Source organism: Prinia subflava, chromosome 8 (assembly GCF_021018805.1).
Source record: "Prinia subflava isolate CZ2003 ecotype Zambia chromosome 8, Cam_Psub_1.2, whole genome shotgun sequence".
Classification (NCBI taxonomy): Eukaryota; Metazoa; Chordata; class Aves; order Passeriformes; family Cisticolidae; genus Prinia; species Prinia subflava.
Window position 1 is genome coordinate 16,822,292 of NC_086254.1, and position 14,089 is coordinate 16,836,380.

Consider the following 14,089-nt stretch of genomic DNA (forward strand, 5'->3'; position numbering starts at 1 on the left):
GGAAAGTTAAGGATGTTGGAAAATGAAACACTCCATCAGGTATTGAGCTTCACTTCAACGATGAAAGGAGAAGGGTGAAAAAAGGGGCAGGGGACAGCAGAGCCACTCACTTTCAGCGAGGCAGTCCATCAGCAGCACGGAGAGGACGTTCACGAGGGAGACCAGCGAAGACATTCCAGGGCTGGGAAGGATCCTCATCCTCTGCAAAGGCCTTCGGCCCCAGCCGGACAGGCTCCGGCTCAGCGGGAACTGCGGCGTCTCCCCAGCCTTGTCAGCACCTGTGGGGCACAAAGGGACAGCTCTGAGGGACAGCTCTGAGGGCAGCTCTGAGGGACAGCTCTGAGGGACAGCTCTGAGGGACAGCTCTGAGGGCAGCTCTGAGGGACAGCTCTGAGGGACAGCTCTGAGGGCAGCTCTGAGGGACAGCTCTGAGGGACAGCTCTGAGGGACAGCTCTGAGGGCAGCTCTGAGGGGCACTGAGGGACAGCTCTGAGGGGCAGCTCTGAGGGACAGCTCTGAGGGACAGCTCTGAGGGCAGCTCTGAGGGACAGCTTTGAGGGCAGCTCTGAGGGGCAGCTCTGAGGACAGCTCTGAGGGCAGCTCTGAGGGGCAGCTCTGAGGGGCAGCTGTGAGGGACAGCTCTGAGGGGCAGCTCTGAGGGACAGCTCTGAGGGCAGCTCTGAGGGGCAGCTCTGAGGGCAGCTCTGAGGGACAGCTCTGAGGGACAGCTCTGAGGGGCAGCTCTGAGGGGCAGCTGTGAGGGACAGCTCTGAGGGGCAGCTCTGAGGGACAGCTCTGAGGGGCAGCTCTGAGGGACAGCTCTGAGGGGCAGCTCTCTGCCCTACAGGGACACGGGGCACCAAGCACCCGCCTGGCCCCACGGGCAGAGCCCAGATCCAATGGGGGGAGCCCAGCGCCATGGGACACACACCTGGCAGGCCATGGGGCACACGCCTGGCAGGCCATGGGGCACACGCCTGGCAGGCCATGGGACACACGCCTGGCAGGCCATGGGACACACGCCTGCCAGGCCATGGGACACATGCCTGGCAGCCCATGGGCAGTCTCTGGGGGCACTCACGGAGGGAGGGGACAGCACAGAAAGGAGAAGCACACTCGGAGGCACCACCAGAGCCCACGTCTGAAGGTTGAAGTTTGGCACCTGCAGGGTTCTCTCCCTCCCCAGCCCGTGAGGCAGCGCTGGCCCAGCAGCACCGAGCCACGGGGTGTGAAGGGATCGGACCCGACAGGGCCCAGGGACCCTCTGAAAGGGGATTCTTCTAAAAGCACAGGGCGAAGAAGCAAAGCTGAAACCTCACACATGAAAAACCCATCAAGGAGGGAATCAAATACCCCCCAAGAGGGCAGATGAAAGAGGAGATGCCTTTGCTGGGTCCCCTTTTGTCTGCTGAGGACCCGTGTGGTCTGGGGAGGGATCCTCCTGCCCAACACAGCAGCCCTGACCCTCAGTCTGGTGTCACTGTGGGTGTCCCAGAGCCCCTCTTGCACAGGAAACCCACACTGGAAAGGCTCCAGCAAGGCTGGGCTTGCAGCAGCTGCTCTGCACGTCTGAGAGCCTCTGCCCTACCCGGTGCCTCAGTTTCCCCACTTGCACCACACAGAGGAACTGTGTTACTGAGCTACACAAAACTGGAAAAGGGAATACCGGGAGCAGGGGGTGCCACAGATGATCCTGATGGATCAAGCAAATGCAGCCTCCACAGGGGGTGGGAGAGATTTTCTCCCGAGCAGTTCTGCCCTGGACGTGGCAGCAGGACAGAACCAGCAGATCAGCAGGGCTGTGCAGGGGAGATCCAGCTCAGCACCAGCCTGCTCCCCTCACCCTGCCAGCGCATTTCCATGGAGACAACTCCTGGCTCCAAAGGGAGCTCCGTGCTTACAGCTTTATCCTGATCCCTGCGCAAAGCTGGGATGGCATTACGGCAGCTGTATTCTTAGCCACCGCCCCAGCCCCGTGTGTCAATACTGGCAAACGCTTCCCTCAGCCACAGACTGAGATTTGCCCCAGAAGGGCTGAAAATGGAGCGAAGGCTGCAGCCACAAGCTGCTCGTGGGGTCGGCAGCTCAGAGGCTTCCCATCAGCCAGACACTGAGCACGGGATAATGGGCCAGAGCTGTGGAGGGATGCGCTCAGATCTGACAGATTCCTTCCCGCTATCGTTACTCCAATTAGAAATCAAACCCAGGGTTTATCACCTTTTGGAGGAAAGCCAGGTAGGAGATATTGTACAATGATCAAAGGCTTTGAAAGGACTAAGGGGATAGTGAGGCTGTTTAAGCTTTCTGACACACATCAGGGTGGGAGACCATCAGGACAGGCCGTGTGAAGGGGCATTTTAATCTTTTTCTGTCCCATTAACTCTCCAAGGCTGAACTGTGCAGAATTAAAAGAAAAGCCAGGATAAACAAGAAGTCCCCATATGTACTTAGCCCTAAAGAACAACTTTTCAGAGAGAAGCTTTGGACTTGCACTTTGAGGATTACAAAGCCTGTGCTGTGTGCTCTGTGCTAGCCCAGATCCACCGTGCTTCAGTGCCGGCTCATGAAAAACGAGCATAAATACTGAAACAGAAAAGAGGAAAAAATCTGCATCCGATCACTGGGAATCTCTTCAAATGTTTGTTCTAGACACACTTAGAGAAACACAGAGAGGCTCCAGCCAGCCCTAGCACGGGGTTTGCAGGGTTCCAGGGCACAGAACAACACATTGGGGTTTCTTTTGTTGCTGTCAGGGGCGAGCAGAGAGAGGGAACATCGTGAATAGCTGTGATGGGAACTGTTAATTAAACTGGGGATGTGGCATCCATGCCAGCACAGCAAATGGAGCCACGCTGCAGCTCCCTGGCTCTCCCTTCTTCCCCCTTCAGTCACGCAGCTCCCGTTCCCACCAGCAAGGCTGGCGTTGGAGAGAGCAAGAATCCACCCGACTATTTTAGGTGCCCATATTAAAATAAAACCTAACAAACCACGCTGGCTCAGCCACCATTTCAGAAACTCTTATTTTTCTTTATCAGAGCAGTATAACCACCCCCACCTGTGCCAAAAATGCCACCAAACATCTTCTGGAGCCTCGGGTGCTCCCCAAACACGGCACCAATGATCCTCTACAGCTGAGAGCAGCCAAGCCTGCACTGCTCCCTGCAGCACATCCCCAAAGTGCCCCCAGGACGGAGCTGAAGGCAGGGAACCAAATGCCAGGGAAATGTTCTGCCTCCCCCCCGAGAGAGGAGCCTGGCAGCGCCGCTCTCCCACACCCAGCACGGCTTTCATGCCTTATAATGGGCTCCGATGGAGAAGGTCTGGTAAAGGGGATACAGCAACAGCTCCAAGATTAGAGAAGGAGATGCCAGAGGGTGACACTTCCACTCCGGTGCTAATGTGCTCCCCGAGCCCTTGACGGAGACAGAAAGTGCTGGCAGAGATATTAGGACATGTCAGCTCCAATCCAGCAACTCATCCTTCAGAGCAGGTACCTCACTGGCTGCCCCGAGCCGGGGCCTCAGGACTGCAGGATGTGCACCCACCTGGCTCCCTGCAGGTGTGGAGGACAGGCAGGGGCAGAGTTTGCTCTGCTTCCTTGGTAGGGCCCTGGCAATAGGAGCAGACTCATCCCCTGCACGATTCCTGCCTCCAGTGCAGAACTCGCCCTGCTGGAACCCAGCTGCCACAGAGGCTGAAATCCAGTGGGAACTGTTCTGATGGAAGGCCTGGTGCCAAAGGCTCTGTCACCCATCCTCTCCCCTCCTCAGGGCACAGCTTACCTTGCCTGCGCTCTCTGGAGCAGGTTTGCTCTCCCCTGCCTGTCTCTGAGCACCCAGCCAAGCTCCTGGCACCAGCCAAGCCAACATAATGGCCCTCTTCCTGTGCTGCTCCACGGACCTGCAAACCCTGGCTAAATTCTCTGGCACAGGATCCCCTGCAACACAAGCAAACCACCTAATAGACCTCAATCCTTGCTAAAGAATGCAATTAAGTGAAGCCATGGCCCCCAGTGGGGTCAGATTTGTGCTAGATACGGTCACATTTCAGGAATAAGATTAATTCTTACAGTAAAAGAGCTCCTGTAAGACATTCATTCTTGTGTGCTGCCTAATCTCCAGCTCTAAGCAAGGCCATGTGTGCAGCTTGTAAGCACCGAGCACGGGGTCTTGGAGAGCATTATTAAAAATAATAAAACTGAGAAGTGTTTGCAGGAGCAGCTCCCCAGTGCAGCTCCTGCAGCCAGGACCGAGCCAGGGACCCCGGGGAGCGAGGCACAGAGGGTGAAATGCTCTCAAGCACCTACATTTCTTAAGAGCTTAAGATCCCCTGGGAGTCAAAGGGACTTAACCTAAGCTGCTAAGATGCTTTTGAAGATTTTGCCCCCAGCAACTCCCATTTCAGAGGGTGCTGGACACCAAACTCCCTTAAGCTACTTTGGGTATTGAGGGGATACAGGAGGAGGGGTTTGGTCCTCACTGCCTAAAGAGGGAAGTGCTGCAAAGGGCAGTGTGTGCACAGTGACAGACACTGGGATGGGCCACAACTCTGCAAGGGTTTCCACAGAAACACAGAATGTTTGGGTGGCAAGGGCCCTTAGAGACCGTGCTGCTCCAACCTGTCAGTGACAGGGACACCTTCCTCTAGACCAGGTTACTCAGAGCCCTGTCCAGCAGGGCCCTGAGCACTCCCAGGGATGGGGAGTCCACAACCCCTCTGGGCAACATTTTGCCATATGTTACTCGTTCTTAGCCCCCATGGAGCTGGTAATTGAAACATTTGCTCTGCATCTGAAAAAAAATCAGGAGGGAGGGACCATGCATTCATTTCAGATTCATTGCAACATGACAACTTGGTAAAAAAAATCACAAAAAAAAAAGCACTTGGGCTTCTTGTCTGTTTCACCTGCCTGTGAAAAGAACATTTTTAAAGAAATCCTCTGCAAAAACTTCTACTCGGATCTAGGAGATGATTAAATATCTTCATTTTCAGCAGCTGCTGTGGGAGAATTGCTCCCATTAGACACATCAATGGAAGCAAACACCTTGCAGGCAGAGGGCTGCACTGAGGGCTCTTCCTTCCAGCAGCACCAGCTTCGTTTGTGCTGCGTATTAACAGAGGTCAGTGGGTCACTTCATTTCCTCCCAGCAACCTCTTTAAAGAGAGAAAGAAAAGCTTTTAGCACAACCACCAGCTCATTTGTCACCTCCCCTGGGGAGGGCAGAGATGAAATTTGAATTCACTACCCCACAATTCCAGCTTGCTCCTCTCCAACACCCTGTCCTTGGCAAACCCAGCCCCACCAGGGCTGGGCAGGGACCTGGCCCAGGAGCCCACCCGGGCACCTTCCCCGTTGGTGCTGGGGAAAGGGGAGATGCCCACGTGCAGAGCTGGCTCTGGAGCCTGCCCAGCCCCTGCCATGGAATTACAGCGTGGTTTGGGCTGAAAGAACCTCAGAGATCACCTCGTTCCACCCCCCCTGCCACAGCCAGGGATGGCCCCAGCCAGCCTGGCCTGGGACACTTGCAGGGATGGGGCAGCCACACCAAGCTCCACCAGCTATGCAGATCTCAAAAGACACCTGATCCTGCCCCAAAAAAAAGGAGGTGATGGAGCATTTCCAAGCCAGTGCCTTCCACCCAAAGCTGCTGGACACAGTTTCTCCTCTGGGCTGGAATGCAGCTCCCCAAGCTACTCCCGAAGGCAGGCCAGGGGTTTGGCAAACACAATTAGAGCAGGCAGCAGAGATCCTTCAGACTGAAGCATGGCTGTTTATCTATCACGGAGTTACTTAGATCTTAAAAAAATATTTACAAGAAAGAGGCAGAGTATTATCTTCCATGGGGAAACAAACACAGATGGAGAAAAAAAAGAGCTTTGATCAGGCCTGTCTCGGTCCTACTCGCCGCTTTTCATCCCCAGATCTCCAAGTGCTTTAATATGACAGTATTATCCCTTTTTACAATGTGGGAAACCAGAGGAAGCTGCACACTACGACAGCTTGCTGTTTGCATGTACACACACACACACAGCCCCTCTCCCTCTCTCTCTCTTCCTTTCCCCTGTGGCATTTCTGGTCCTCCCAGGTGTGTGAAGTGCCCAGCACTGTCCCCAAGCACCAGGCACAAGGGGCACTGTGGGGCTCAGCCGTGTGGCTGTTCCCAGGGATGCTGCTCCGTGCCCGGGGCTGCGATGGCACAGCGAGGGTTAAGCTGTGGTCACTGCAGGAGAAACGAGCCGGGAGAGCTCCGGGCTGGGTTTGGATCTTTGGATCGTCAGGAGGAATTAATTTCCCTGTCCCTGTGGCCCGCAGTGACAGCTGTGACAGGCAGGGATGGGTCAGGAGCACTCAGCAGGTGCAGCCCAGCACGGACAGGGCACGGGGGCAGCGCCGCAGCCAGCGGGGACAGCACCAGGAGGAGGAGGAGGAGGAGGAGGAAGGACCTGAAAGGACCCTGCTGTGAGTCGAGATGGAGGCACCACCAGAACCAGAAATCCCAGGAGCCTCCTGGGCCAGCACAGAGCAGGAGATGAGGCTTCTCTGCAGGGCTGGGCTCTCCTGCAGGACGCACAGAGGGAAGGATCTGACCCAGGCCCACAGTCCCTATCCCCTGGCTCCCACAGTCCCCATCCCATGGCTCCCACAGTCCCCATCCCCTGGCTCCCAGTCCCCATCCCCTGGCTCCCACAGTCCCCATCCCCTGGCTCCCAGTCCCCATCCCCTGGCTCCCACAGTCCCCATCCCCTGGCTCCCACAGTCCCCATCCCCTGGCTCCCACAGTCCCCATCCCCTGGCTCCCACAGTCCCCATCCCCTGGCTCCCACAGTCCCCATCCCCTGGCTCCCAGTCCCCATCCCCTGGCTCCCACACAAACACAGCCGTCCTTCAGCACCTCCCAGCAAAGCAGCGCAGCCTGCGCCGAGCGCCCCACGGCATCAGGAACTGTCGACTAAATTGCCTTGTGGAGCAGGGTAATACTTCACGTTTCTTTTTCCCTGCCTCTGAGCTTTATTTATTTATTTAGGGAGTCATTCATCATTAGCCCCAGCTCAGCTGCCTGACAGGCTGGGAGCTCCTTGGGGCACAGCCTGCATCGTCTCCGCGCTCGCGCCGACAGCGCCGGGTGAAGAACCGTCCGTCAGCCACGGAACAACAGCAGCTCCTGACACAGGCACTGCCAAAACCACCAGCACCCCCTCCCAAAGCACCTGCACCCCAAGCCTGGGACCAGGGCTGATGGCTGACACTGGGTTACTGAACACAGCAGAGGGAAAAAAGACTAAAAAGACAAAAACTCAACAAAGACCCCAACCGACCAGATGCTTTTGCTGCCCACACCAACAAAAGTGCAACAGCCTTTCTCATGTCTGGACTCCAAGCTAAGGAAAAGCCTTTTTCTGAGATCAAATGCAGGTTCAGATCAGCTCCACATTCCTGGGGAGGAAAGACTGCCTGGCCTCACATCTGTGCATGTCCAACTAAGAACATATGAGAAAACCACTGAACAATGAGGAACTGGTGCTTTCCTGGCTTGCAGCATGGCATGAAGATGACCTGGACTGGGAAGAGCCCATCCAGATGGCATCAGGCCCTGTGACCAGGCTAATCCCTCCAGCTTTGGCTTTCTGCTCCCTTCACACAGAAATTTGGATGCTGCTGCATCTTGTGACCTTCTCCACCCTCCAAACTGCTCTGCCAGGTCTGCGCAGGGACTCCCTTTGTGTTCAGCAGTTGGGAATGGCAGAGGAAAATTTAACTCCCTGCTTATCATCTTTAGGGTCTCCCATACCTGAGACGCAGAGGAACCTTCCCTCCTTTCACATGAATTCCAGCCCAGGAACATCCCTAGCAAACATACAGGCAAGCCAAGAGCCTTGGGAAACAAAAAAGAAAAGAAATAAATTTCCTTTTTATGGCCTGTAGACCTCATGGCCACTCTTGTTTGCACATCCCTGGGCTGGGAGATGCCATGGGATTGCTGCAGTCCCTGGGCAGAGCACTCTGCTCATCAGTAAAAACAAATGACAGGAAATAAAAGTAGTGAAGAAAACATGCAAAGCTTTTCCTAATTGCCATTTGATGGTAAATGAAAATCGTTGTGGCAACAGCGCAGCTGATGAGCTGTTTGCTTTCCTCACACCCATGGAGGAGGCAGAACTGTGCTCCAGTGAGGAAGGGATGGAGGAGCTGGGGCTGAGTGGCAGCCACACGGGCACCCCAGCAAATCCTGCAGGCGAGGACGGGATGCTGAGCCGCAGTAAGAAGGATAAAGAGGCTTGTCTTTCTTTGTCCCTAGCGCAGAGCTGGCTTCATCACCACGGCTTGCATCTTGCTGATTAGTGACCAGCAAGGAAAGCTAATCAAGGTTATTAGGAAATGTTGTCTTCCCTGGGCTGCGGCCGCCCCTCGGGAGGACACGGGGCAACACGGCTCCCACAGCCACAGGCCAGCAGTGCCTGTGCCCACCCCAGGACCAAATCAAATCATGGGGCTGCCACCAAGCCCCACTCAGGGTGCACCCCTTGGGCACCGAGATGTCATTCCTGGGCCTCCCCTCTGGAGCTCACCCTGCTTCTCCTTCAGCTTTCATTCCCTCCGCATGTGCCAGGCGCTCCAGCCCTGCCAGCCAACACAGGGGGTTAAATTCCATAAAGAGGATTTGGGTTTGAGCTTGCAAGACAGAAGATGAGCAAATCCCTTCCCTTGCTCTGGCAGGAATCCTGTGTCTCAGACCCACCAGCCAGGGGAGATTAAGAAAGGAGGAGAGAAAGAAAAAACCCCATCCATCACTTGCTGGCATGATCTCATCTGAATTTAAGAGCTAAGCTGGGAGGATGCTGGGTCACTGCTTGGGCTGGTGGAGCCCTGCAGACCAGTAGACACCAGAACAGACTGGACAGAGTCTTAGGCTGCACTGCTCAAGGTCAGCAGTGGGGTCAGGAGGCCACGTCCACGCTCCGTGCTTGCTTTCCCTCTGATTTAATTCTGGGCTGTCTGTCTGGGGAAGCCTCTGGCTCTTGTCACATCCTTGCAGAGAGCCCCAGCTGCAGCGGGTGCCTCCAGAAATTACCCTCACACATTGACTGCAGTCCCACAAACCACACCAAGGAGCAGCAGCCCCCAGGTGGCACAAGCCAGGGGCGCTTCCAAGCCGAGCAGCACAGCCAGGCAGGGCTCTGCTGCCATCTTCATCTGCCGAACAAGATGCAAAATTAAGAGGCTGGTAACGAGGCAGAACCTGGGATGACACCACGTTCACAGTACTCCAGCTCCTGCCTGCTAGCCTGATCTCACCCAGCTGGGTTGCTTCTGCTGAATCTGGTGTTCCTCCCTTTGTGCTCCGAGCAGAGGCCGGTCCAGACATCCCAGCCCAGAGGTGGCTGCTTCCACTGGCTGGGACACAGCAGCCCATGCACAGCCCAGGCACACCAGGCATGCATCAGAGGTGCCTTAAAACATTTATAAGCATTTGGAGATTGATAACATCCCTGCTGGAGCAGGCTGTAGGAAAGGAGCTTGTGAGAGCACCATGGGAGAACCTTCCCGTTACCCAACATTCAGAAAGCCTCCACCTGCTTGGCACATCGTTTCATATTTTACTTTAAACCAACATAAGGGCTTTTTCTGACAAGCTGCTGAGATCATCTCGGTGTCTTTGTAGCAGTCAATCATCAGAAGGATCAGGCAGGGAGATTTTTCCGAGGAGGCTGGCTGAGCGTTCGCGGCGATGTTTTTGCAGTGCCATGAATTAAACATGCAATAATATTTCCTGGGCAGGGGAGGACGATCCACAGGCAAAGGGCTGTGCCTGGCCAGCGGGGAGGGTGCTGTGTGTCCTCCATTTCAGGCAGGGCAAGGCAGAGCACTGCCTCACAACAGCAGATTCTTCCCCTCTTGCTCACGACGGCTGCAGGAGCTTCCCAGGGCACCCTCAGCCAGCGCTCGGGGTGACTCCTCCATCCTCAGGGGCACCGAGCCAAACAGGAACAGCTCCAACCACAAATCTCTCCTTCGGACACGCAGAAGCCACCATATTGCAGAAAATGGCTTTATTGTCACTGCACCATCTGGAGTCACCAGGAAATGCAACTTCTTTGTCCCCATCAATTATCGAAGGGAGAAATCTGCTGTCCCCTGAAAGGCAAAACTCCCAGCTTTCTCCTGGGGCTGGGGGCAGACATGGCTGAGTGGGAGCTGAGCTTCCCAACACCTTTGGGATTTATAACACCCTGTACCCAACTCTCTCTGCTTTTGGGAGCTGACCCACAGTCTCCCCCTCAGAATCCCAGAGTGATTCGGGTTGGAAGGGACCTTAGGGATCCTCTTGTTCCCATCCCCTGCCACGGGCAGGGACACCTTCCCCTAGAAGGTGGAACCATCCCAGCTCAGACCTGTTGGCAGCACTCAGGGGTTCCCACCTGGCTGGAGAACAAGAGTGGTTCCATTTCCTAAAACCAGAAAAGATGAAAAGCCTCCATTCCATCCCTTTCACCAGAAGCTGGCGTGGCTGGTCCAGGGGGGTGCTTGGAGCATCTCCCGGTGGGAGGACATTGCTGGTGCCCCATAGGAGAGGCTGTGTGGGGCTGAGCCAGCAGTGGGGCCACAGCCAGGGAACAGCCCAGGGATGGGGACACCTCCACTGCAGGTTTTTAGGAAGGCCAGGCATGCATCTGCCTCCAGCACCTTCCAAACACTCGCTGCTGCCTTGGGCCAGCGAGAGGGACTAATTGACCTTCCAACCTCCCTTCTGTCGTTACTTTCTGTGATTTTACAACCTCTCTAAATGGTTCATTTATCCTGAGTGAATTCCTGCTGCATCCTGCTCATCAGCCAGCTGTGAGCACCTTCCCTGTGTGAGGGCAAAGCTGCTGCAGGTTCATGGATGGACCCAGCATGGGGCAGGGCACAGAGAGGAATGCAGGGGGGGGGGAGCCCCAGACAACTCTTGCTGAAAGAATATTATTAAGAAGCACCTTAAATCCCTCAACTTCAGGCCTGTTTATCGGCCTGAATTAAGCCCAGGCCCTGCAGGTGATACCTCGTGGCCAGGGTGCTCTTGCCTGGAAGGGGTCAGTGATTCCAGCAACAAGGACACCAATTAAAGCTTTTAACGATGCAAGGCCAGGACCTTGCAGAGCCCTGAGCAGCCTCTGCCCAAAGCTCTCTCTGCTAATAACCCTGTGCTGTGGGCCAGCGATGGGTGCTGGGCTGCCTGAAATATTTATGGCAGTCATGGATTGCTTCTTTCCTCCCGTAAGGAAGCCCCCACAGCTCCTCCCCAGCACAAGTCTGTGAGTGCCTGTCACGGGCCAGTCTCCTCCCAGAGCCTGCAAGAGCATCAGCACGTCTCTGGAGCAGTGAGGCAGGGTGCCAGGGAGGGATTTTATTTTGTTTTTAAAGCCTCCCTCCAGCCCTTTCCCACTACAGCCTCGGCTCGAGCTCTCTCGTTAATCTAATTGTTCTCCTAATGAAGATCTGCAATTCCTCAAACATTAATTACCAACGGCAGCAGCAGCAGCAGCTGTGGAACAAGAGCTCCCTGTTCCTAATAATACGCTTCACACTTTCGCCTGCCACAGCTCAATTTAGCTTTGCGTGATTTGGCTGGGGGCAGATAAATAATATTCCAGCTATGGGGCTCAGCAGACAAACCCAGGAGGAGGCAAAGCTCTCCCCACACCCTGGAGCAGAGCAGGTCCTCAGCTGGCTCTAAAATCCCTGTTTTATTCCACCTGCAGCCCTGTCAGGGCACCGTCCCCATCCTGCAGCCTTGGGCAGGTGCAAAGGGCTGGGCCAACAGCCCCGACCCTGGCAGGGAGGGAGAGGGGCTGCAGCCCACCCCTGCCCACACGCTGAGCACCACGGCAGCACAAACGAACCAGAGAGGAGGGGAGAGCAGGGGCAGGGAGAGCAAACAGCAGAGGATGGCACCGGGAATGAGTCAGGGGATGCAGGAGGAGAGGGAGAGCAGCTGAGGGAGGGCGAGGCTACAGCCATTATTTGTTTCACTGGCAGTAAATGGAAAAGAAGGGAAGGGGAAGGTTGGTGGGCATGGTGAAAGGCGAGCAGGACCACAGCTGAGGCTGCCCCAGCCCTGGCAGTGTCCAAGGCCAGGCTGGACAGGCTTGGAGCACCCTGGGACAGTGGGAAGTGGCCCTGCTCATGGCAGGGGATGGGATGGGCTTTAATGTCCTGCCAAGCCAAACACTCTGTGATCCTGTGGTTTTGGGGGGTAGCTGATCTCTTCCACACCCCTGTTCCACCGTGATCCATAACACAGGAATGGAAAAACACTGCTCATGTTCACTAAGGTCAACCCCTTCCTATCCATCATCGCCTCCAGCCCAAAGGCACGTGGGGGCAGCGGGGAGGAAGCTGTGCCCAGGCCCAGGAGAGCTGCCAGGCAGGTCCCACCTCACAAAAGAGGCTCAAACCACGGGTTAGGAGAAGCAGCTGGAACGACTGGAGCCAGGAAAGGCTGTGGCAGCCCCTCTCGCCAGCACTGTGCAGCCAAAAATACACAAGGGGAAAAAAACAACGCACACACACAAAAAAAGCCCACAAGAGTTTTCAATGACAAAAGCAAACAAATAGATTTGTGAATAAATATTGATTTGACAGGAAGTGAGACAAACCCTTCCAAAAACACTCGCTGGCACCAGGTCCCTCTCCCAGCACAATGAGCAGTCGTCATCATTTCCTGGGTGCCTTTGCATGGTCGGCAGCTTCAGCTGCTTTGAAAGGTTTTGTGGGGGATTTTGTGGGGGTTTTTGGTCTCCCCTGTGCCTGGAACATCTTGAGAGATCCCAAGAAATAAATGCACAGCCTGAGGAGCCTGTGCTGGGCAAAGCCAGCAGCACAATGAGCAAAAACCCCCACTTTTCACCCTAATACCTCTGCAGAGGTGGCCACTCAATTCTCTCCAGCCCTGCAGGCTCAGCTGGGTCTGAAGGAGTTACGTTCCCTTCAGCCAAAGCTCAGGGCTGAGTCAGACCTGGAGCCAGAGGGCAATGGGATGCTGCTTCACTCACTTCTTCCTGACCACAAACACATCTGCACATACCCTGCTCCTCCCCAGACACACACACGGGCCTTTCATCCCAGCAAAACCCCCAGAGCACAGTTGCTTTGCAAGAATTCATTAACATGCCCACGCGGGGAATTTCGAGAGCCGTTCCCACTACAAAGCAGGGGGAGATGGGTGGGAGGGATGGGCACTGGTTCCTCGATGGCAGCACTGGGATCGTGGGGGAAGCCCAGATCCAGGGACCTGCCCTTCCCCTGCCTTGCAGAGCCCTTTGTACCACGTTAGTGAACGTCCTGCTGAGCCCACCGTGCCTCCTGCAGCCCCAGAGCCACTGGTGCAGCACCAAGACCAGCATTGCTCACATTAGGTGGTTTCCCACTCAATTCCCAGCCTTGCTCTGCTTATGGAATCCAACTGAGGGATCAGGGTGGCAGATTTCACCTGATTCACCCCCAGAACCACCACGGCAGGGGCTTTCAGGCCATTGCACAATGATGGAGATTCATCCTGGCCAAGGTGGAGGTGCTGCATCCCCGAGCTCCCCAGGCACTGGGCAGACACGTGAGCCCGGGCTGAGCATCTCAGCATGGATCCTGCACGCCTCCAAAAAAGGCTTTTCTTTGTTCAGCTTCCTCCCAGCACAGAAATCCCAGCGCCGTGAGGGGCCGGTGACGCCGCTCGCAGCTTTCCTGCTCATTTCGTTTTCAATGAGTGAATTAGCAGGCAGCCAGCTGACTTGAACATCCCCTTATCTCTGCACCAAGCTCGCTGCCGAGGATTTGCATAATTTTAATCTTTCCCACCAATGAGCATGAAAAAATTAGTTTTCCACTATTTTATCTTCTATTTGTGTTCAATAAACAGAGCTGGCGGCTTTGCTCCATGTATTTATACTGGGAGCCGTGAGGAAGGGGGAGGGGGAAATCCCCCATCTCCAGCACTCAGCCATGTGGAGGGTTAAACTGCAGGAGGGAGGCTGGGGGAAGGCTCTGCAAAACTATTCCACAAACTGCAGCTGGAGATGGATTTGAAGCCCAAATTTCCTCATCCAATCCCAGTTG

The 14,089-nt window shown here is 55.4% G+C and overlaps 1 protein-coding gene across 8 annotated transcripts in view; it reads right to left on the bottom strand.

The window, feature by feature from the left end:
• The window catches only part of PTPRS (protein tyrosine phosphatase receptor type S), a 142,044-nt gene that overhangs the window by 91,318 nt on the left and 36,637 nt on the right, over nt 1-14,089 (bottom strand). For all 8 annotated transcript variants that reach the window (XM_063403602.1, XM_063403603.1, XM_063403601.1 and 5 more), the window contains one exon: nt 111-278. In XM_063403602.1, coding sequence (XP_063259672.1) covers nt 111-198 — 88 coding nt within the window. In that variant the 5' untranslated portion in view covers nt 199-278. The remainder of the gene's footprint in view (nt 1-110; nt 279-14,089) is intronic.